A 23,248-nucleotide genomic window follows, 5' to 3' on the forward strand; every position below is an offset into this window, starting at 1 on the left:
TCATGTCTGGTACACCAAGTCTGATGAGATGAGATCACGCCACTTAATAGCCGACCTAACCGCGGACACTATTGCTTCGTCCTTGTGATATTGTATAGGTAGACACATAGGTGATCAAACTGAACCCTCGGAACTAGATTTTCATGCCTCCTAAAAGGCATGGCTATATTGAAGCGGATACCCGGTGAAACGTCTGCAATGAGGTTTCGAGGCTACCTGTAACCTAAAGCGAGGCTAGAATGGTTGACATTCGACTATACGGCTAACTCGCAACTTGTAGGCAGAAAATTTCCACGTGGTTTGTTTAATAATCCGGAACAAAGGTTTCTGTTTAGAAGTTTGGTAGCGAGTCTTCTTTTGCCTAACTGCACCTCTGAGGGGATACTTTCCTGCAGGCTGGCCCGAGAACACTGAAAGGCTACTACGAATGGGGCGCGTAGGCACGTCTTTACAACACTTAGACTTGTAGCAGCGGAAAAAAGGCAACTCTATTTGGGTGGCGGCACGACCCTTGCCGCCTGCTCGTACCCATCTTACGTCTGTTGGTCGAGATGAAGCAAGAACGGGAAAGGACTTCTAAGATGAGCCGAAATATCGCGAGTCGTGATGTGGGGGCTTCGTCGCAACTTCGGGTGAGAAGGAAAGTTTCGGGGTACTTGTGCTGTTCCCCAACGATACTGCACTTGGGATGAGGCTTCAGGGTTGTTGATAATTCGAACCTACATGGTACTCCATGTTCGTTGACAATACGCGGCATCCCTAGGTTGAATCCTGAGTAAGTATGTAGCCATGGAACTTTCCCCTGCACTTGGCTGGCCAAAAATTCGTATACGTGCGTTCAGTTGTCGCTAGGAACAATTGCAGGTAAAACCGCAAATTTCTAATATGGCTCCTGAGAAGCAGTTTGAAATTGGGGCCGAACGGCAGGATGAGGATGGTGATATCGTTGTGGACTGGAATGGGGAAGAAGACGAGAATAAACCCCTGAATTGGTCAACTACTCGAAAGTGCATCAACGTTGGACTTGTCAGCGCCTTAACTTTCATCGCGTAAGTCACCCCAGGTTCCAATACGACACGAGAGCGAAGCTGAAATAGCTGACTGACTGTGAATGATGTGGCTCCATAGGTCCATCGCCTCCGCCATGTGTGCACCTGGAGTCCCAGACATGATGGCGGAATTCCATAGCGACAGCAAAGTCCTCTCGTCTTTCATCGTCTCTATTTTTGTTCTGGGATATGCAATTGGTCCGATGTAAGCTCTGTCTACCTCAAGGTAACGAAGCCTCTCGTAATAATCAACTCATGCTCGGCAGCTTCTTTGCTCCTTTATCCGAGCTGTATGGGAGACTGCCCATTTACCACAGCTCAAACATCCTGTTCACTCTGTTTAGCATTTTGAGCGCTGTATCACCAAACTTGCCGGCCCTCATCATCTTTCGTTTCCTATCTGGCGCCTCGGGTGCAGCCCCCCTAGCTATCGGCGGTGGCACCATAGCTGATCTCATCCGACCTGAGCGGCGAGGCCTGGTGGTGAGCATCTACTTCGTTGGTCCCATCCTTGGACCAGCACTGGGGCCGGTCGCAGCCGGCTATATCTCGCAAGATCTAGGCTGGCGATGGATATTTTGGGTCACCGCAATTCCTGTGAGTGCTTGTCGCGTACCGTGGTCTAATTCCCGTTGCTGATCAAGAGCCACAGTCTGGTGCCTTCACGTTGATTTGCTTCCTCTGTCTGCGGGAGACATATCCTCCAAGACTGCTTCACCAGCGTGCAGTGGCTTTAAAGAAAGCTCATCCCGAAAGTGCTTTCGTAGCGCCGGGTGAAAAGTCGGCGTTGAGTCCAAGTACACTCCTTCTCAATGCGCTGGTTCGGCCTGTCAAGATGTTTTTCTTGAGTCCCATTGTGCTTGTTCTCTCGACGATACTTGCTTTAGCATACGGGTATATGGTAAGTCCCACGAAATTTCTACTTGATGTGGTGTAAGTCTGACGGTAGGCAGTACATACTATTGACAACATTCACTCCGGTCTTCACTTCGGAGTACGGCTTTTCGTTGGGCACAGTCGGTTTAGTCTACCTCGGACTAGGCGTGGGTTTCAGCGGGGGAGCGATTTGCAATGCCATCTTCAACGACCGCATGGCCAATAAACGAACGGCACGCAACGACGGACATCGTGAGCCTGAGTTTCGACTGCCTATCATGGCCAGGTCGATTCTGCTTACACCTTTGGGACTATTTTTTTACGGCTGGACTGCGCAGTACCACTTGCACTGGATACTCCCAATCATTGGCTCAGCACTTCTCGGAGCCGGACTAATCCTGATTATGGTGGGTGCTTCAGCATCTTTCACGCGTTCCGAATACTAATCGAGCGCCCAGATGCCATTGCACACATACCTCATTGACGCGTTTACGAAGTACGCTGCTTCTGCGATAGCGGCATCGACCATCTTCCGCTGCATCGTTGGTGCATTTCTGCCACTCGCAGGGGAGTCACTGTTCAATCGGATAGGACTCGGCTGGGGAAGTAGTCTTTTAGGGTTCGTCTCACTTTTGCTCTGCCCTGTTCCATGGCTACTTCAAAGATATGGCCAGGTAGCTAGAGAGAGGTTTGCTGTCACATTCTAGATCACTTCATGCCACACGTACCTAAGTTTACAGACCAATTACCAGGCAGTAGAAGGGCTGTGGGTTCTATTCAAGTACATGTCGTACCTAGCTACTACTAAGAATTGTTTTGCTATTGTTAGTGCGCAATATAAGTATAAAGTCTCATTCACAGTCACAAAGACAGTGGTGTGGGTTATGGGTCCATTTTCGGGAGTGAACATGTTTCTTTCGTGAGTAATATTTAGCTTGATCAAATTTACACTACAAATTCGCGGCCTTAGAGTGACCATGGCTCTGACTTAGTAATAGACCTCCTGATGAGATGACTGTGTAACGAAATCCTCACCACTCGGTTGCCTTTTCTAGTGACCTGTCCTCTGCCAGAGTCACACATGGTGTGTACTCAATGTCGAGATGGGAGTTGATGGCAAACGGGTCTTCGACGTGCATGTTGATCAACACATGATCGGCACAGTGTGTTGAGTGATTCCAGTTGATAGCATAAGCCGGAACCGTCGTTTTCCATCGTGCGGCGCTGCTGAGAATTTTCCATGTTGCAACACAATGCCAACGATGAAGATCCATAGACACCCATTTTATGTCTTGCGTACCCTCCATAACTTGTGGTAGAGTGATCGCCTTTGTCGCATTTTGGTCCTCGAAGAACTCCCACGGCCATACGTGCTCAAATTCGTCAATGAGTTCGGGAGAAGAGCATTGTGTCGGCATCCAGTGAAGCAGAACGTCATCGTAGATGCAGCTTGATGCGCGGGCTTCTGTAGGCGTATTCCCGCAGGCTGAGGACGGCTCCCAGGCGCGAAAGCTCTGTCCACTGTCGACGATACTCCATTCGGGAACGATAGTAGACATTTTCGTGGGTGAGTCTACGAAGTATGCCGCCAAAGCAAATGAAAAGACCAAGATAGCTCCGAATGTGGAGTAGCCAATGCCCTGGAAGATCTTCCTCCAAGGAAATCGTCTTGGATAATGATTTAACACCTGCTTCGATGCTATTTCCTCCAGTATGTCGTCATCATAGCTGCTGGACTGAGAGGACAAGAGCCTCTCTTCCGCTTCGTTGCTATGCTCTGTGGTAGTTGACATTGTTTCATACAGAGACAGAAAAGTCGCGTAGAAACAGTAGGATAGTGCAAAAAACGTTGTTTTACATGTGTCCGCTGTACGACAAGACGATGGCCTCCTCCATTCAACAATTGAATAAGACTACGACTTGTCCAGATGGCTACAGAATATGTGAGGCGGGCTTGCTTGGGCGAGAGTTATGCCTTGGACTTTTACGACAACTACCCGGCAGAACACACAAACAAGACAAGGTATCCAAGGTTCAACTGTGAAGCATGGGTGCGGAACCCGAGAAATTCTCCAAGCTCCCGCTGGGACCCTTGTGAAGTGTGTCACAATTCAAAGCTTAAGCACAAAGTCGAGAACATCCACAGGACTAACCGAGCACGGAACCTAAACGAAGAGCTTGTCCCTTCTCACCGGGATCCTATCGAATAAACAGGCGGAACTACCTGCTGTAAGCGGTACTATAACTGCACTAATGATAGATGGACGTCAGTTTCGGAAGTTAATCGACTTGTAGGAGGAGCTGGGCAGATGACACGGAGACTTCCTTCTCGATCGCCTTGTGCTTGCTGCAAGCGACCGTCATATCCTAGCTTCATGCTGAGTCAGAGAAGATGACGCGGACGATATCATTCCGCATGGTTGGACTAGATAGAAACAAATGTCATGCAATGTCGACATATCTTATTTATCGCCCTCTCAACAAGACTGCCTACCACGTACTTCCAGTAACCAACGCTGTCACCGTACAATTATGGCAAATCACCGCGAAAAGGCCATGGGGTTCGACAGAAACATCGACAATAGCCTTTCACCTTGTCTACGACTTCTTTTCTTTCTTCTAGGCTCATCGATATGCACCCTGTTCACGCTTCTGGTTCCCTTCTCTCCATTCTACGGAACTGAACACGGGAATCACGGCCACTCTGATACCAACCTCGGGCTCATCACCAGCCTTCTCAAGGACAAATTCCCTTGCGGCAGAGACGCTCCCACTGCATTGTCACGTGGTTGCAAGTTTGAGTCATACACGGCTACATGGCAACCTCCGCAATGTTTTGACTCGGCTCTAGATGCCGAGTTCCGCCAGACTCGCCCATGGAAGTTCTACACGTCTCGGAATTCAACCACCGAGCTATCCTGGTCTGACGTGGAGAAGATCAAAGCAGGACAGGCTTGGACGACATGGGAGTTCCATCTCTACTCTTGTGCGTTCCTGTGGAAGAAAGAGGTCAAGATCGCGCACGGTTTAGTCTCTGGTACCATCGACTACCACCAGTGCCTAGACCATGCGTTGATGCAGGACTACACGAGGCCCAAGGACCATGTAAGCATCCCTTACTGGCCTCGCTTCACGTCTTGTCGACCACCTAGCGACTTATCTGTTCACCAATTCGATTTGAAGCCTGGTGTGGAAAAGGGGCTTGGTAGTGATGGTCAGCTAGCTGAAGTACATGGGCATTCCCACATTCATGGGGCGAACAAGGAATTTGATCACAAGCCAAGGGAATAGACCACTTTCGTTATTAGGGGCAGATGTAGCAGCAGGCTGATTAGCCAATGGCTGTGTTCTCTGGCTCGTCATGCAAAAGTCTAGTCATCATTACTATCATCAATCCACATATCGCAACGATGAACGTAAAGTCCTCTGATTCTCATACGTGGATAACGAAGTTCGTTTCAAATCAATTACAATACCCTGGCTACGATGCAAATTACAGTCTAGACTACCGGGAACTGGACCATCGTTGGGCAGATAAAGTAAGCCACACAATATTGTCGATACCCGAGAGCGAAAGTGTAGTTAGAATTTCGCGTCACAACTAGGTCCACAATAAGGATCAGGGATTTTCAGAACCAAAGCAAAACAGGGCAACTACTTGTTCTTGGAAGTATCCCACTTTCCGCCGTTTAAGCTTCCGTCATCCCACCCAGCAAGCTCAAGGTTGGAAGAGTTTTGTGTGCGTGCCCAAACTATCAACTTGGCCTTGTAGAGCTGCATGGGAGCACTCAAACGCGGCAGCGGTCCTCAATGGGATCATGGCAGCAATAAAGTAACGCAAGTCTACTAGGAAACCTTTCCTAATCGAGTCAGTCTTGCTAGCTATGCTCTTGGTGATACTCGGTTCCGCAGATGTACGGCTCGAGCCGGAACATTAACTGTCCTTCTCTAAGCTGATATGTACCAATGGAGATATTCCAGAGAACCTTGAGCTAATCGGTTACCGCAGAGAACATGATTAGGTCTGCCTGTCTGTCGCGAGAAATTCGGAAGACAAGCTGGAAGAGGAGGTAAGCACGACATATATGACCGGGCTACATCCCACGTCCTACAGCTTTGCACATCATTCTATAATCAATCAGACAATAACAATACACCAGTTCTATCTACTGTCTTCACTCAACACCGGCACAATGAGATTCACTGCCCTTACTTCCGTTGCAATTCTTGCAGCCACTGCTATTGCAGCACCCGCCATCCAGAGAGAAGAGAAACGGGCTTTCATTACTGACGAGCTTGGTACGTATTAGAAGCACCCCTTAAACAGTTCTGGATATATGAGTTACTTAGCTAACGAGTAAAGATCCTCGCGCGTTTGTCACCGAAGACAAGCGCGAGTTTGTGACTGAGCCAGAGAGACGTGCCTTTGTTACAGAGGATAAGCGAGGCTTTGTCACTGAGAAGCGCGGCTTTGTCACCGAAGATGAATTGGAGAAGAGAGGCTTCGTCACCGAGCCCGAGACGAACAAGCGCGGCTTCGTGACGGAGCCAGAGAAGAGGTCTTTTGTCACCGAGGACAAGCGCAGCTTTGTGACCGAACCTGAGAAGCGGGGCTTCGTTACCGAGGACAAGAGAGGCTTCGTCACCGAGGACAAGCGTAGCTTCATCACTGAGCCAGAGAAGCGTGGCTTTGTCACCGAGGACAAGAGAAGCTTTGTTACTGAGCCTGAGAAGCGTGGTTTCGTCACTGAAGAGAAGAGGGGCTTCGTCACTGAACCAGAGAAGAGATCTTTCATCACAGAGAAGCGGGGTTTCGTTACTGAAGACAAGCGCAGCTTTGTCACCGAGCCTCAGAGACGTGGGTTTGTCACTGAGGAGAAGCGCTCTTTCATCACTGAGCCCCACAAGAGAGGCTTTGTTACTGAGGACAAGCGTGCCTTCATTACTGACGAGGACATGGAGTAATCCATTTGCGATCTCTGGTACCTCAGGATTGATGAAATCGGATGTGACAGACAAGTGGTGGTAAAGGATACAGATTGTCCTCTTGGGAAACCGGCGGTATTTGCTGGAGTTGTTCTTGATTATGCTAGACGAAGTAGCTTCAACAGCAGACTGGTCACTGAAATCCAAACTCTTGTTTCGCCTAACAACTTTGTCACTGCGATGTTAATGAGCGAATGAGTTTCACTGGTGTTCGCCAGTGATCCATAGCAGTGATGAGCAATCATTGCATCATGACGTTCGATGTCGGATGGATTTAGAGCCATGCCAATTCGATCCATCTCACATCCAATTTACGCTGACAAGAGCTCAAAATGGTATTGTCGACTGAAGGGGTTTTCTTTCTACGCCTCGCATGTATTTTATTGGAATAGTGCAATCAGTCGCCCGACAAAGAACGCAACCCTAGATTTTACCTTATTCAGTATCACCAGTCAGCCAGATTTCGTGGCCGTTCCCTTCGTTTACAATGCGACTATTTAGACACCCCAGGACTGCAACACCACTTGCGATCCACCAGACCAAGCCAGTGATATTATGGGATGACCCGTAGCTATACACAATTCCCGCTATGGATGAAGTCGCTGACCTCATCAAACCAGACAACAAGAATGCGCTACTGTGGGTTCGTGCTAGAGCAGATGGGTGCGGCGAAGACCTTAACAGAGGATGTAAGCATATGTGTGTCAGTATTGCAAGAGGGAGATCAAATCCGACTTACAGATTGGTCAGAACAAGTTGTGCTGGTACCACGAAGGTGGACGTCCCCACCATCATGATTTGGACTAGAATGATGAGGAACCACACCATGAAGCCAGTTTTGCCGGCTGGAGGGGGCGTAGTCGAGGGCATAGCTGCGATGTAAGGCAAGATGAAGTAGAGTAGCGGCATCCCAAGCATGAACTTGCGCCACATCTTTAAAGTGCCGAGACGACGGCTGATGCGGGGATAGATGAACAACTGTGTGGGCAACCCCATCATTCCGACAATGAAAAGAGACCACATGATTTGGTCTGGCTTCATGCCAGCTCCGCCGGAGAAAAAGAAAGGGAGTTTCAGTTTGCCTTCTTTGTCAACCGGGTCGCTGAGAAAACTTGTCCATAGGGTGTTGTATGTCGTGATGTGGTACTCTTGGATTGCGTATGATACAAGCGTGAGACACATGTTTTTGGTGAACATTCGCTTGGTTGGCAGGATCATGGGTGTCGTCTTAACGGTCTTCATTGGTGACTTTCGCTCTTCGGAATCCCTCTCGGATGGGTCTGAGTCTTCCACAATCATATGTGACATCTCTTCGTCAGTGGCATCCTCATGGCTTGTTCTAGTTGATATCGAAATCTTGGTCCCAAACAAAAGGTATCGAACTCTTCGGGAAAAGGCAACCCCAGGATCGTATCTATCTTTCAAAGGCTCAAGTGTCTGTAGAAACGCGAGTTGTCAGGCTGGGTCAGCAATCACAGGTTGAAAGGTACGAGCTCACCTCTTCTAGGAAAAGGAATACAGCAAAGAAGGCCAACAGCATGATGCATCCGCTGAGAATGGCTGGTGGTGCGTACGGCCACGCTTTTAGGAACGCATTGTTCCCAAACTTATCCGGGTATTTTCCCGCCAAGTCGGCCAGCTGCCCAGCCATCAGGGGACTAGCCATGGCGGCGACATTGAATGAGATCGGGAGTAATAAAAACGCATGAGGCTGGAATCTTTCCGCCTCGTTAGTTATTTCTCGAGAATCCTAATCAGCCCTAGGAGTGACTGACCGTTTCTCAATGACAACCTCGGACACCATCGTCCTCACTGTCGCCACATTTCCGTTGACTAGGCCTTCGAGGATCCGTAGTGCCAGTGCCTGCTTGAAATTTGTGATGAATCCAAAAGCTACGCATCCGATAACTACATGTGCCAACCCGAACGTTAGTGGCCGAATGCTGACTTCAATCGTACATCTAATGCGTCTGGTTAGGGAACTCACATGATCCAGCTATGCCCCCCATGAGAACAAGTTTCCTACCGCCCCTGGGGGAATCGGCCAGTTTCCCCAAGAACATTGACGAGAAACATTGTGATAGCATAAAACTTGTTTGCAAGTAAGCAACTTGTCGGACAATTGCACCCGAATCAAGCGTTACATCCAAAGACTGCAATTGATAAAACAGATATGTCTAAGACGCCTTGTCAGCCACCACCAAATCTGCGTTTCTCGTGGAAAAAGTCTACTCACGAGCAGTGAAATGCTCACTACCGGCTCGGCAAAACGCAAGAAACACAAAATTGCAAGCTGGTCCTTCCGCGGCAGAGACCGCCAAGTCACTTCATCCTTCTTGGCTTCCATATCTGATGAAGTTCTGAGAGTGGTTAAGGTCTCAAGTAAAGCTCGAATCCAAGTTTCGGTCGTCTCTCCCTCTCCCGGGTCGAACTTGCTCTAGAGAAACCAGAGACCTCAGTAAGAAGCTTGCGTTCTTCGCTCTGCCCACCTTCATTGAGCTCGACCACCACACTTGCATCCGGCTGCACCCCAGTTAGGAAAGTAGAGCTCCGAGTCAAGTCCGACGGCGGCGGCGGGGTAGCTCCGTGCAAGCTTCGGTCCGCGGTGGGGCAGGTCAGATTGAAACAGTGCTACTAAACCTTCACGCAGGCCACCTCGGTCCGCTACTCAGTTGGCATTTTGAAGGCAAAGACTGTCTGTCTTGGTAGCTCTGGGTTTTGATCGCCAGGCGATACTAGGAATGTTTAGTCCGGCAAACCTCATTGCTTCAGACGGGTTTGCTATTCACTTGCATTTGGTACATGTATCGTTCTGTCTTGCGTACAGGTCTAGTCAACAGCGATGGGCAAGAACGTTACTTTTGCGAGTAATATGAGAAAAACGGCCAAGTACGACGTCCTTGAAGAGGGCGAAAATCAGGACGATGACGAATTGGAAAGTCTCGGGGGCATGGACCTAGATCACAGTGACCCCCGTGGTGACTCTCCGACCTTCCCAGATCAGTGGAATCGTGATCGTGTCTTATGGGATCAGCGCCTCCGCAAGATTCGACGAGTAGCCTGGGCCGAGGGCATTCTGCTAATAATTCTTTTCGGATACATCGTTTTTCTTAATATTGGCACCGCCTGGTCTCGAGAAGATGCAACCCCATTGGGAGTTGACCCTAGTGGTTTTGTCCCTCCAGGTTAGCGAAGCTCTTTCTTGACGGTAAAATGTGGCCCCTAATTCGAGACGTAGAAATCGGACAGCCTGTCAAATGGGCTAAGTACGATGATGAGACCGATCCGCACTATTTCAAGCCCGACGTGTTCGAGAGCCTCGAAAGTGTGCAAGCTGCTGCGAGGGATTTTAAAATGCTGCATAACGGTTTGTTAACGCAATGCTGCTGGTCGACATTGAGTCCCGCTGATTCGATGCACAGCATCAAACGTTAGAATCAACGGAAAATACAGCACGTATATGGATTTCGATAACAAGCAGCAACCGCTCCCTGCGTATGTCACCCGCAAGGGTTCAGAGCTGTACAGCATCCGAGCTTTTCACCAGATGCACTGCATTGTAAGTGTTCTCAACGACAGGAGGGTTGAAAGGGTGGGCTAACAACAGGATGCCAGTCAATCATCTTTGAGGATATTGGCTACAGAGTGAATAACAAGACGTCAAAGTGGGAAACGGGTCATGTCATTCACTGTTTGAACACGGTGAGGTCAGCGATAACATGCCTAGCGGACGCCACGCCAATTTCCTATGTTCATGGTATGGGTGTCGGCCACACTACAGACGATCAACAGAGCCATTGTAGGGACTTCTTTGCGCTGAGGGAATGGGCCCACGACCCAGTGAGGGCAGTGAAATGGATCAATGTTGCACCCGAAGATGAGAAGGATAAGTATGACGAGATCATAGACTAGAGTCTCGCTGATTGATGAAAACCTCGTGGTACTGCATGAAGTATACAATGTCGAGGGTGTGGAGGTGTGTTCAGCAGCTATTACAGTTCGTGTTGTCATTTAGAACGGCGAGTGTTCACAGCATCTGGTAATGGTAGGCATCAATTCAATGTGCTGTTGGGCCGCTATGATGACAGCCTAACCCCTATGTGTAATAAATTTATCTCCTATCATAGACTATCTCCTCAAATCAATCAAGGTTCATATCTAAGCTTTTTCGAATGTGAGCGGTGATAGTATCAATCTTTCTCGGAGGGTTAGCAAATGTTCTTGCACGTTAGGGTCGCTTCAGTGACCACTCACATGTTCTGAATCGAAGACGCTGTAATGATTACCAGTAGTCTCAATGACTTGTTCCACAAACCCTTCGAGCATATCCTCCCAGCCAAGCTGAGGCAGGAACCGAGTTCTATCGAGAGGACACTTTTCGCCTGGGTCCGCCATGGGCACCAAGTCCCTGGCTCTGATCAGCACTGCGTGCGGCGGAGTCGGGTCGACATCCCGGGATCGGGCTGTACCAAGAACACCGGTCCTCGGCAGCGCCCACGACGGAGGGTCCCACTGGTCGGAGAGACAAGTCGCTCGCATGAGAGCAGTCATGAGCTTGTCGCGGGTTTCTTGATTGATACCAGGAAGAGCTGGGGCGTGATGCAACTTTGCTGGCTCCTTTTGAGCTTCGGGGCGAGGGCAGCGGGGGTAGACTGAGTCGATGAGAATGATTCGAGACACACGCAGGCCACGACCTGAGGTGGCTAGCATGTGGGCGATTTGCACTGCAAGAACGCCGCCAAATGACCACCCTGTTTTTTGGTAAGTTTTCGAAGCAATTGGCGAAGACTCTAGTGCCACATACCGCCGAGAACGATTTCCCCTCTGAGCATGACTCTTTTGATGAGCCGAATATAGGCTTCAGCTATTTCTTTTACGCTCTGCCATCCGCCAATACCGTCCGCATCGAACTTGGGATCCCATATTCCGTAGACTTTGCGTCCCAAGGTTCCAACTTTGAAGTAGCTGGTGAGAAGCCCACTGGCATCGTGGATCAAGAATACCGGTGGCGGCTCATTGCGAGATCTCGGTATATCTTGGATTAACACCGGGTTTGCGGCGGGCATGATGGAGGACCTGGTGGTGTATTATCGGCAACAACCTGAGCCAGCACTTTGTAAATTGGTGATTTTGCTACGCCAGTTTGAGAACTAATCACATTATTGAAAGCAATGATCTCTCTGGGGGAGAACTGCAGCCTTCAAACCAACAGTCTGCTCTCCGTGAGTTGACTGACAAGCTGGGATACTGGCCCACTCTGGCTACGGTCCGAGATATGGCTCCAACCTTAACCGCAGTTGTATCCGAACTGCTGCTCCTTCAAACTCCAGCTGATGTTACACACCTCATCCATGACGAAGAACCATATTCACTTATCAACAGTGCTGTTTATGGTACTGTGGCCGCTACAATCAGTCTCGTCTAGCGATCGCGAATCCATTCGACACAGCTCCTTCAACCGACCCATCCCTTGACATGGAGAAACAGGCCTTTCTCCCGCCACAACCGCAAAGCGAGGGCTCGAGCTCACAACGAACTAGCTACCATGATGAGACCGATGCAGTGGATTACAGCGCTGAAGTCCCGCAGAAACGAAAAGCCCGGCGCAGCGGTATATGGGGAATAGCTGGAAAACTCGCCTTCATACCCCTGGCAGTCGGAATATTTTACCTAGGGCGGATAACTCACGACATGACCCCCGCGCGACCACCTGAGCCTGTATCGCTGGGAAAATGCTCTCCAGACTGGAAAGAGTCCAAAGCTCGAGGCTGTGTCTACGACTTCATGCTGTCCACATGGATGCATCCCAGGTGCTTCAATGAAGAGATGCACGAGAAATACTTGGGCTATATGAAGTGGAGGAACACGACGTATTGGTACGAACGAGAACGTATCAACGAGGTTCCGTTTGATGTGGCTGCCAGTGGTGAACATGGCGAAATCTTTACAGACGGCACCATCCACCACATGCATTGCAGCTATGTCTGGGATAGAATCACATATGCGTCGCATTTCAAGCCTCGAGTTCTGGACTCTCTTTGCCGAGACCCCAAGCATGTTGAGCACTGCATCTTGTATAACGGTATCCCGCAGTCTTGGGAGATTGACTTGCCAAACATAACTCGGGTGTACAATGAGCCTCACGAGGTGGACTGTTTGGTTGGGTAATTGCATGTGTCGATGGGCGTGGAACGAGGGGGGTCTGGTCGATGGCTGAGGTGTATCACTCGATTGCTGCAGCGGTGTTCAAGGGGCTTTTTGCCTCCCTCAGATTGCTCAGGTCAACAGCATTCAAACTTGAGAGGAGGCAAATGACATGTTCCAATGTACAAGTAGCTGGAGGTTCTAAGGAATAAATGGAAAGGGCTCTTTGGATATGTCAGCTTCTTCTAGGTCCTGGGGGTGGGACACGGTTCTCTTTGGAATGGTATGAATAGTGCTATCCTCCTCTCGTTGCAGTCTATACTAAACCCACTAACTCAGGGCCTTGGTTGGTAGATTGTATGCGCCCTAGCTCAAGCCAAGCCGACCTTCTCCAACTCAGAAAGCTCCGGAAAAGGGATGATTTCAGTGTTATTGTCGTAGCCTGCCCCCTCAGGCGCGATGTTCTTATAGCGGATTCCCCTCACCGGATCGTTCGCCCACTTGCGCAGCGCTGACCAGTCCCTGCACATGAATTGCTGGTCATCTGTGACATGCCCGACGGCAAACCCGTTCACGTAGGTCATTGGCGTAGCGTCCGCTAAACACATGATGGCTTCGCGAATCGCGTTGAGACAGTGAGCAATATGCTTGGGAGCCCACTGTGACGATACGTTGTTTGCCCGATGTCCATACTCCTCTGCAATCGAGATCTGCAAGGAAATTAGAAGGCGTGAGGTTAACAGGTAGTGCTGGCACTCACAAGACAATGCATCTGGTGAAAGGACCGGATGATGTATGTTTGTCGATATGATACTGTAGAATAATACGCTGGCAGCTTCGCCACAGTACCATCCGGCTTCTTCCAATCTGCGAAGTTCCCGTTCACGAGGACGTTGGAGGCTGGAAATCCATAAACGGTGTGCTCAAGAACGCAGAGGAGGGGCAAGGACCTACAGTTGTGAAGGCTCTTCAACCTTTTAGCCATCATTTTTGTTTTGCTCAAATCGTAGAACGTGTCCTCCTCAATATAGTACGGGGACGTGCTGTCAAACAGCGTCCACCGCGGCGGCTCACCGATCCCTAAAGCACAACTTGTAAGTCAAGCTGTCGCCTTGTTTGCTTCACACCTAGGAAGACGCGACTCACCTGGAGGCACGAAACCATTCGGGTCGCTACCTATGTGCCCCTTCCCGCAATTCAGTGACGCCTTGTCATATGAAACTCTATCAACCACTGCGAAGATGGTCACAAGGAGGAGCGCTACAATGGTGATGAGTAGACTGGCGCGTAGACACCAAACGTTGCTCTCCAATGCCGCCAGTTCACTGCGTAGCTTTTCTTCCACGCCGTTTTGTTGGTCTTCATCGTCGGACTGGCTTGTGCGTACAGCGTTGTATGTTGGCGTAGATTGCCAGAATACTGACCTCAGCTTCTCCATGGCCCACAGTTCATGTGCGTACTTTTGCTAAAAGTTTGTACCCACCATCGACTATCAATCTGCGGTCACGAAAATCCGTGAACACCTCTACGATGGGTAATAGATGGAATCACTCGATGCTGAAAGAAATTTAGTTAGTTGGATGATCCATGTGAGAACTGTCATGCTACAGCAAATCAACTGAAATTTCAGTTGGTATGGTGGTAAGAGGCTTTGCGCATAGCGATCGTACCCGCAGGTTGGGTCCGGTCCGAATTATAACATGGTACCTCTTGCGGTCCGAACCTTGGCCCAGGGGATTGTAGGGGTTCGCCATGACAGTAGCCATGTGGAAATCCCGCTCAGACTGTAAGTCGGTCTCGTTGCTTTTTCCCACCCGGGGCAGAACGAGCAAAGTGGATTAGTGAGCTTTCATCACAACAACAGGGGGAGCTGAAGCTGAATAGTCGCCTTGAACACCAGAAGCCAGGGCGTCTGTGGCCCTTTCCATCGAATTACTGACTGTCACATTTACATTCACTGCCACCAGAAGTTGTTTTCCAAGAGCATTAGCAATGTCCAAGCCAGAGCCCATAGCGATTTGCGGCATTGGTCTGCGGTTACCAGGCGGCATCAATACCCCAACCTCACTGTACAACTTCCTCATCAACCGCAAAGATGCGCGTTCCAAACCAGATCACCCGCGATACAGCTCGCAAAACCACCAGTTCACAGCGAGCGGGAAATCGAAGCCTTTGCCGACCGAGGAAGGATACTGGCTCTCACACGACGATGTATTCAAATTCGACCCTTCACTGTTTTCTATGAACCCCAAGGAGTTGCTGAAACTCGACCCCCAGCAGCGGCTGCTTCTACAAGTCGTTTGGGAGGCGCTGGAAAGTGCTGCAGAAACAGACTGGCAGGGCCAGAGGATTGGGTGCTACGTGGGCAGTTTTGGAGATGACTGGAGAGAAATGCACGCCGTCGATGCTCAAGACGACGGCATGTATCGCTTGACGGGGTACATGGATTTTGTACAGGCGAATCGCATTTCTCATGCCTTTGATCTCAGAGGTCCAAGGTGATTCTCAGCTTATGTTGTCTTGGAGATTCCCTCGTAAACTAATCATTTTCGTCTATAGCATGACCGTCCGCACAGCATGTTCAGCCGCGGGTCTAGCAGTCCACCTAGCCAGCCAGGCAATCCGCGCGGGAGAGTGCGACTCAGCGATCGTCGCCGGGGCAAATCTAATGCTCTCACCAGGCTTCACCAAGCTCATGGCTGAGCAGAGCGTGCTCTCGCCCGATGCTTCGTGCAAGACTTTCGACGCCAAAGCAAACGGCTATGCTCGCGCAGAAGCCATCAATTGCATCTTCATCAAAAAGCTCGACTGCGCGATCCGCGACGGGAACCCGATTCGTGCTATCATCAGAGGATCAGCAACGAACTCTGACGGGAGGACCCTTGGCCTGACTACACCAAGTGCACAGGCACAGCAGCAGCTGATTCGTGATGCATATCGGCACGCAGGTATACCAGAGAACGAGATGTGGCAAACTGCCATGGTTGAATGCCACGGCACCGGCACGGCTGTGGGCGATACCATTGAGGCGTGCACTGTTGGCACTATATTCGGGGACAAGGGAATGCTTATTGGATCAGTGAGTGCCACGGCTGCCTTCCACGAATAGCTGTTGACGTTTCCTCAGATTAAGCCCAACCTCGGCCATTCTGAAGCAGCTTCGGCGATATCAAGCATAATCAAGGCAGTCGTATCTCTGGAAACGAAAAACATTATACCTAATATCAAATTCGATACCCCCAGTGTCAGCAGTAAGTTCGTTCCTTTCATTTTTGACAGCGGCCGGTGCTGATCTGCAACCACAGTTCCTTTCACATCAACAGGCTTGAAGGTGCCAACAGAACCGCAGCCGTGGCCTGAAGGAAGGGCAGAAAGAATAGGTGTCAATAGCTTTGGAATTGGAGGCACCAATGTCCATGTATGTCACCAAATCAATATCTTCCAGGCTCGAGAGCTAATATGACCAGATAATCTTAGAATCTGCTGCATCAGTAGGAAGTTCGGCCACGGTCCGAAGCCACGGCAATGTCGAGACGCCGCCTCCTTCACCACCTCTGAGAAGAGAGCCCGCGACCCTGCTACTATTCTCCGCGGGACACGAAGAGTCCCTCAAGACAACCGTACACAAGTACCAGGAGTTCCTCCGAGCCAGCCCTGCAAAGTTGGAAGATCTTTCATACACGTTGATGCATCGTCGCTCTCACCTAGCGTACCGCACTTTTGCGGTCGTCACCGATGACTGCGACCAATTGGCTTTCACTCTTCCGCCAACACCTAGTTTCCGCCCAAGCTCTCAAATTGACGGCATCGCATTCCTCTTTACCGGTCAAGGCGCTCAATGGGCCCGGATGGGTTTGCATTTAATGAAGAGTAAGAAAGACTTCCTACAAGACATCAGGGAAATGGACGCGGTCTTGAAGAGTCTTCCGCAAGAACACCGTCCAAGTTGGGAAATAAGAAGTCAGTGCATCCTTTCAACACAAGTCACCAACGAGGAAGACTTACTAACAGTGGCATGTACCAGACGAGCTCATGAGATCAGAATCCACCTCGCGCCTTGGAGAAGCAGAATTTGCCCAGCCCATTTGCACTGCAGTCCAGATTGCCCTGACCAGGCACCTTGCCAGATATGGCATTACCCCCAAGGCCGTTGTCGGCCATTCCAGCGGTGAGATTGCAGCTGCGTATGCGGCCGGTGTGCTCACGCTGAAAGAAGCAATCATCGTCGCTTACTACCGCGGGTTCACGGTCAAGAAACTGAAAATTCAAGGTTCCATGGCGGCCATTGGATTGGGAAGAGAGCAAGTCACACCATTTTTGACAACTGGAGTTGTCCTTGCCTGTGAAAACAGTAACTCTAGTGTGACTCTGTCCGGGGACTCGGATGCCCTTGAGACAGTCTGCAGCGCAATCAGGTCTGCTCGGCCAGATGCGTTAGTTCGTCTGCTAAAAGTTGACAAGGCATACCATTCTCGTATGTCCAGACAAAGCACCTTGTGTTTCAAGTATTTACTGACAGCATCTTCTTGTAGATCACATGCGTGCGGTTGGCATTGCGTACCGATCTCTTCTCAAGTCACACCTGACTCCCAACTCACCAAACGTCCCTTTCTACTCCAGCGTCTCGTCACAAATCCTCGAACGAGGCTTCGACTTCGATTCTGAGTACTGGCAACGAAACCTAGAATCACCAGTTCTCTTCCGACAAGCTGTGGTGCGACTTCTCCAAACATCATCAACGACATTACACCTAGAAGTCGGACCACACTCAGCACTGGCCGGTCCCCTTAAGCAGATCTACACGGAGATGGCCATCACTCCGCCTTACTTGTCCGTGCAGAAACGAGGCTCAAATAGCACAGCAACCTTTCTTGCTGCCATCGGCGAGCTGCACTGCCGAGGCTTCCCCGTCAAGTTTCCCATACCCGATGGGGCGCGGCCATTAACGGACCTGCCACCGTACCCATGGCATTTGAGCAAGACCTTCTGGCCAAATTCACGCGCAGTTCAGTCCTGGGAGTATCCTGAACACCCACCACACGAGCTGCTCGGATCGCGCACCTTGGAAAGTACGAGTACAGCACCGAGTTGGAGGTGTCTTCTCTCACTGGACAGCGTTCCTTGGATTGCGGACCATTGCGTCGGCTCGGATGTTGTGTTCCCAGCTGCCGGGTATATCGCGATGGCTGGCGAAGTCATCCGACAGCTTTCGAGGAAGCCATCCTACACTATCCGTGACTTATGGATCGCGAATGCTTTGGTTTTATCTCAGGGGAGCAAAATCGAGCTTTTCAGTTTTGTGAGAGAGGAAGAGCTCACTCACGAGGAGACTTCGGGGTGGTGGGAACTCACGATCCAAAGTTGTACCCCATCAGGTACATGGACAACGCACTGCAGATGTCGTGTCATGGATGGTCGCGTCTCCAAGGACCCGGACTCTGTTGGACTTGACGCAGAGTCTTTCCTTCATTCTGTTGAGCCTGCGCGATGGTACAAAGCCATGTCGCGGGTGGGCTACAAATATGGTCCGGAGTTCCGAGGCATGAGAAGGATTCGTGCCAGTGCCAGATCACCAGCTGTGTTGGTTGAAGTCTCTGATGAAAGAGATACGTCTGAGCATCAGTATCGCAATGCCTTACACCCAGCTACGATTGATCAGATGCTTCAGTCTATCATCGTCGCGAAACACTCTGGGGAACCTCGCTTGCTTGAAAAGCTGCATCTGCCGACTCATATTGATGAGCTATTCATCAGTTCAGAGGCTTCGAATGGGACCATCTTGCTCCAGAGTGTCAAGTCTGGTGAGGAAGGAGACTTTCAGGGTGATTGCACCGGGACATTGTGCGACAGTCCTGGAGATGAATCAGTCGTCTTCATGAAAGGCCTTCGACTCTCCACGATTGACCTGGATGATGCTGCTGTAGGTGCCACGGATAGTTCAAATGTTGCATTCATGTCCTGGGAACGAGATATTGATACGGCAGATGCCGCTGACCTGGTTTCGGCGACCTCCGACTCCTGTTTTCCAAAGACACACCAGCTACTGGAAGAACTTTTCGTACTTTGCGGCGCAGCGGCACTAAAAGAAGTAGACGAAGCAGACATACCGGTCACCGAGACCCAAACACATTTGACAAGGCACTACAGCTGGCTCCGATCCCACATCACTAGATGCGACCCAAAGATACTTCAACAAGATGCTGAAGAGGTGCGTGTGAAGATCGAAGACATCAGTTCGAAGCTTGAGAAGACGCCTGCATCCGCCGTGGGCGTTCTCATCAAACGTTGTTACACACATGCCCAAGCACTCTTCAACGGCACAGGTAGCCCTCTCGAGGTATTCCTCAAAGACAACGCACTTCACGAACTGTACGACTGGATGAACACCCTTTTCACCTACAGGCCTCTGTTGCAACTACTATCCCACAAGCGAGGTCGCCACCTCAAGATTCTCGAGATCGGCGCCGGGACCGGAGGGTTAACTTCGCGTATTCTCAAAGATTTGACAGACTGTTTCGAAGATGGCAAAGTCCTCGGGACCTATGTCTTCACTGATGTCTCTGCTGGATTCTTCCCGGCAGCAAAAGAGCGCTTTCGTAACGTTGCTTCTGGGTTCTTGGACTATCGTGTCTTGGATATTAGTCGTAATCCAGCGGATCAGGGGTTCCGCGGTGAAGAGTACGATCTCATCGTTGCGAGCAATGTGCTTCATGCCACTCCAAAGCTGAACGAGACATTGCAACATGCCAGATCATTACTGAAGCCTGACGGGAGACTCTTGATGCATGAGCTGTGCTGCAATACGAAGTGGATCAACTTCATTATGGGTTACCTTTCGGGATGGTGGCTTGGCGACTCTGATAGCCGCCCAGAGGAACCTTACATCTCTCCAAAGGAATGGGAGGAACGTCTGTCTCTGGCTGACTTCACAACCCCAGACTTTGTCTACGATGCTGAGCTGCAACACAAGCTCAACGTCACCATCATTGCTCGGCCTGCTGTGCCCAAGGACGGTAACAACCTCAGTACACAGCAAATTTACTTGCTTTGCGAAGAAGAGTCACATCCAGTGGTGGCCGAGGTTGACCAAGCCTTGCGGTGTCTAGGTCACTCTGTCATCATTTCGACGCTACATGCAGATTGTAAGAACCTACAGGCCGGCAGCGTAGTCTTGTCTCTAGTCGACCTGTGTCGCGGCGACGGCTATTTCCACGATGTGACGGGAACCAAGCTAGATACACTCAAGAGGCTGCTGAAGACTCTCCAGGAAACCGACTCGAGCCTACTGTGGCTTACACGACCCTGCCAACTCGGATCGGTCGACCCGACTTTCGCTCCGGTGCTTGGCATCGCGAGAACCGCAAGAGTTGAGATGGGTGTACGTTGCGCTACCATGGAGCTTGACGGTACAACTGCGGACTCTCTGCAAGCCGTTTCCCACGTCATAAGGAGGCTTCTCTCCAAACATGCAGCTTTGAAGTCGAACGTGGATGAAGACATGGAGTTCTCCTTCTCCTCGGGCCGCACCCTGATCCCGCGATGCAAGTGGACACCGATTTCCCATGCTCTTATGTCCAAGACTCCAATCTCCTCGACCAAGATGTTGCAGATCTCGAGACCCGGTGCCCTACAGACTCTCCAATGGGTGTCTCGTCATCTGCCTGACGACGTACCACCCGACCACATCAAGGTCGATGTCCACGCAGCAGGTCTTAACTTCAAAGACGTCGTCACTGCAATGGGCCTGATCAAACCTTCGGCCCCAAAAGGACTCGGGTGTGAAGTCAGCGGCATCGTGACGTCCGCAGGAGCTTCTGTGACGAATGTTCGAGTTGGCGATCGCGTCATGGTTTTCGCGCCCGAGGCCGCCTGTTTCTCTACGGAGATGCTGGCCCCAGCACAACTTTGCATCCCCATCCCTGATACACTTGACTTTGCTGAAGCGGCTGGGATGCCCTGCATATTCATCACAGTCCTCCGAGCCCTGGTAGATAAAGCCAATCTTAGGGCTGGCCAAGCAGTGCTTATCCACAGCGCCGCCGGTGGTGTTGGCATTGCGGCCATCCAAGTAGCTCGTTGGATCGGAGCCAGAGTCTACGCGACTGTGGGCAGCAACGACAAGGCAGATTTCCTCGTCAGAGAGTGGGATGTTCCCAAAGGGCACATCTTTTCTTCTCGAGACGTCAGTTTCGTGGAGGGCGTCAAAGCAGTGACGGATGGCCGCGGTGTTGACGTCGTTTTGAACTCTCTATCAGGAGAGCTTCTTCATGCATCATGGGATTGTGTCGCTCCTCGTGGTACCTTTATCGAGCTGGGCAAGAAAGATACCCTAGCGGGAGGGAAACTTGCCATGGCGGCCTTTGACGGAAATCGGTCCTTCATTGGCGTCGAGATGGCGAATCTAGCCGCTGAGGACCCCGCCGCCATCTCTCGCTTGCTGCAACAATGTGTGGACTTGTATCAACAAGGTCACATCCAACCCGTGAAGACTGCAAAGTTATTCGCGTGTAATGAGACTGAAGACGCCTTCCGATACTTATACCAGGGTACCCACATTGGAAAGGTGGTCATCAACATGACCGAAAACCATGGCGCGGCACTGAAGGTATCTCGAGTGCCTTTGCCTCCCAGCTTCCGCGAACAAGCTACTTATGTACTTGTTGGCGGGATGGGAGGTCTGGGAACCACAATAGCGCGATGGATGGTCTCACACGGCGCCAAAAGTCTGCTCTTCATCTCGAGGTCCGCCGGACGCAGCAATGACGATCAAGCTCTGCTTTCAGAACTTCGTTGTGCAGGTTGCGAGGCTAATGCCGTGCCATGCGACATATCAGACGAGAGAGCCATGCAAGCGGTCATGTCAAGATTCACATTCTCCAAGCGGATCGCGGGCGTTCTGAACATGGCAATGGTGCTTGCCGACGGTGCAGTTTCCGATCTAACACTGTCTCAATGGCAAACGGCGACATCACCCAAGATACGCGGGACATGGAACCTTCACCGTACTTTGCCCCATGATGTTGACTTCTTTGTGCTCTTTGGTAGCACATCGGGTGTGCATGGGTACCCAGGTCAAGCAAACTACGCAGCTGCTAATACTTTCCTCGATGCGTTTACCCAATACCGCCGTGGTCTGGGTCTGCCTTGCTCGGTGATTGACCTAGGAGGCGTTGAGGATGTGGGCTATGTCAGTCGTACACAAGAAGTTGAAGATGCCATGATAAAATCTGGCGCCAAGTTGGTTTCCGAAGCCGACATGCTCCGGGGTCTTCAGCTCGCCATCGCTGAGAGTCGACCAGTGACTGCGAGCGTAGACACTGAAGCATACTGGTCAGCCACTAATGGCCAGCTGATACTTGGTCTAGACTGCAAAACCTCTATCAACGATTCTGGCAATCGGGTCGTGTGGAAACATGATCCTCGCATGAATCTCTACCCAAATATTGCAGAGAATGAGATGGCTTCTCGGGAAGAGGGCGGGTCATCAGGCTTGGCTGAGTTTCTATCCAGTCTGCAGTCGAGGCCGGAGGAAATCGAATCCCTAGGGTCCACAACTTATCTCGCTCAGGAGATCGCACGCCGGGTATACGGGTTCCTTATGCGGGAGGTAGAAGAAGGCGGGATTGACACTACCCTTTCACCTTCAGCACTTGGAGTCGACTCTCTCATGACCATTGAGATTCGTAGTTGGTGGAAGCACACGCTTGGTGTAGACATAACTGTGTTGCAGCTGACCAGCGCGCAGAGCTTCGATCAGCTGGGGCAACTTGCTGCGAGGCAGCTGACAAGCAAGATTACCGCGTTCTCGAAGAAATAGAAATGATAGAGATTAAAAATTGTAGACTCGAAGAATGTGCCGCGTGGGATGGACGAGCGGAAAGCAATGACAATGTCACTGAATGAGATCGCCACTCCGCTCTTGTACAATCATTCCTCCGGACTCGCGTGATCGTTTCTCTAGTTTGACCTATGCTCAACGGCGCCGGCCCGGAAGTGGGGTGTGGGACCGATATGATCGGAGCAATGTTCCGAAGTGGGTTCTCACCGACTCGGCATCTTCGGTCAGATGCATGAACAGGGATGACTCAGCTCGGTGAGGCGCGAAAGAAAAGCGCGAGTGGGGCTCTCCAATGGAATTGTCGTCATTGGGAATTCATCGCGACGCAACTATTCCCACCGCCACATCTCGCGCT

The 23,248-nt window shown here is 50.8% G+C and overlaps 9 protein-coding genes across 9 annotated transcripts; 5 read left to right on the forward strand and 4 right to left on the reverse strand.

Moving 5' to 3' along the window:
• Positions 1–885: 885 nt before the first annotated feature.
• On the forward strand, positions 886–2,632 carry BDZ83DRAFT_582578 (major facilitator superfamily domain-containing protein; the record flags this gene model as incomplete). Its single annotated transcript, XM_060505565.1, has 6 exons — positions 886–1,049; positions 1,129–1,254; positions 1,316–1,646; positions 1,702–1,950; positions 2,003–2,332; positions 2,384–2,632. The coding sequence occupies 6 exons, from the start codon at positions 886–888 to the stop codon at positions 2,630–2,632; spliced, it is 1,449 nt and encodes a 482-aa protein (XP_060362674.1).
• A 298-nt stretch (positions 2,633–2,930) lies between these two features.
• Positions 2,931–3,484, reverse strand: BDZ83DRAFT_794162 (uncharacterized protein; the record flags this gene model as incomplete). The annotated part of the gene is made up of 1 exon (XM_060515800.1): positions 2,931–3,484. The coding sequence occupies one exon, from the start codon at positions 3,482–3,484 to the stop codon at positions 2,957–2,959; it is 528 nt and encodes a 175-aa protein (XP_060362675.1). The 3' UTR covers positions 2,931–2,956.
• Positions 3,485–4,386: 902 nt separating this feature from the next.
• On the forward strand, positions 4,387–5,604 carry BDZ83DRAFT_628365 (uncharacterized protein). Its single transcript, XM_060508700.1, has one exon. It carries the CDS (start codon positions 4,458–4,460, stop codon positions 5,214–5,216), a length of 759 nt encoding a protein of 252 aa, XP_060362676.1. The 5' UTR covers positions 4,387–4,457; the 3' UTR covers positions 5,217–5,604.
• Positions 5,605–7,346: 1,742 nt separating this feature from the next.
• BDZ83DRAFT_721226 (uncharacterized protein) lies at positions 7,347–8,577 on the reverse strand (the record flags this gene model as incomplete). The annotated part of the gene is made up of 3 exons (XM_060512364.1): positions 7,347–7,587; positions 7,651–8,348; positions 8,410–8,577. 3 exons carry the CDS (start codon positions 8,575–8,577, stop codon positions 7,347–7,349), a joined length of 1,107 nt encoding a protein of 368 aa, XP_060362677.1.
• Positions 8,578–9,783: 1,206 nt separating this feature from the next.
• Positions 9,784–10,962, forward strand: BDZ83DRAFT_783110 (uncharacterized protein; the record flags this gene model as incomplete). Its single annotated transcript, XM_060515579.1, has 4 exons — positions 9,784–10,096; positions 10,150–10,278; positions 10,334–10,470; positions 10,527–10,962. 4 exons carry the CDS (start codon positions 9,784–9,786, stop codon positions 10,821–10,823), a joined length of 876 nt encoding a protein of 291 aa, XP_060362678.1. The 3' UTR covers positions 10,824–10,962.
• Positions 10,963–11,150: 188 nt separating this feature from the next.
• On the reverse strand, positions 11,151–11,977 carry BDZ83DRAFT_783117 (thioesterase; the record flags this gene model as incomplete). The annotated part of the gene is made up of 2 exons (XM_060515580.1): positions 11,151–11,662; positions 11,716–11,977. 2 exons carry the CDS (start codon positions 11,975–11,977, stop codon positions 11,151–11,153), a joined length of 774 nt encoding a protein of 257 aa, XP_060362679.1.
• A 625-nt stretch (positions 11,978–12,602) lies between these two features.
• BDZ83DRAFT_653725 (uncharacterized protein) lies at positions 12,603–13,079 on the forward strand (the record flags this gene model as incomplete). Its single annotated transcript, XM_060510638.1, has 1 exon — positions 12,603–13,079. The coding sequence occupies one exon, from the start codon at positions 12,603–12,605 to the stop codon at positions 13,077–13,079; it is 477 nt and encodes a 158-aa protein (XP_060362680.1).
• Positions 13,080–13,426: 347 nt separating this feature from the next.
• On the reverse strand, positions 13,427–14,043 carry BDZ83DRAFT_721229 (uncharacterized protein; the record flags this gene model as incomplete). The annotated part of the gene is made up of 3 exons (XM_060512365.1): positions 13,427–13,765; positions 13,816–13,955; positions 14,010–14,043. 3 exons carry the CDS (start codon positions 14,041–14,043, stop codon positions 13,427–13,429), a joined length of 513 nt encoding a protein of 170 aa, XP_060362681.1.
• A 1,004-nt stretch (positions 14,044–15,047) lies between these two features.
• On the forward strand, positions 15,048–22,872 carry BDZ83DRAFT_794166 (polyketide synthase; the record flags this gene model as incomplete). Its single annotated transcript, XM_060515801.1, has 7 exons — positions 15,048–15,553; positions 15,615–16,134; positions 16,183–16,306; positions 16,361–16,473; positions 16,523–16,925; positions 17,080–17,529; positions 17,588–22,872. The coding sequence occupies 7 exons, from the start codon at positions 15,048–15,050 to the stop codon at positions 22,870–22,872; spliced, it is 7,401 nt and encodes a 2,466-aa protein (XP_060362682.1).
• Between the last annotated feature and the right edge of the window lie 376 nt (positions 22,873–23,248).

The sequence above is a fragment of the Colletotrichum acutatum genome, assembly GCF_030867785.1.
Source record: "Colletotrichum acutatum strain CBS 112980 chromosome Unknown BDZ83scaffold_76, whole genome shotgun sequence".
NCBI classification, from domain to species: domain Eukaryota; kingdom Fungi; phylum Ascomycota; class Sordariomycetes; order Glomerellales; family Glomerellaceae; genus Colletotrichum; species Colletotrichum acutatum.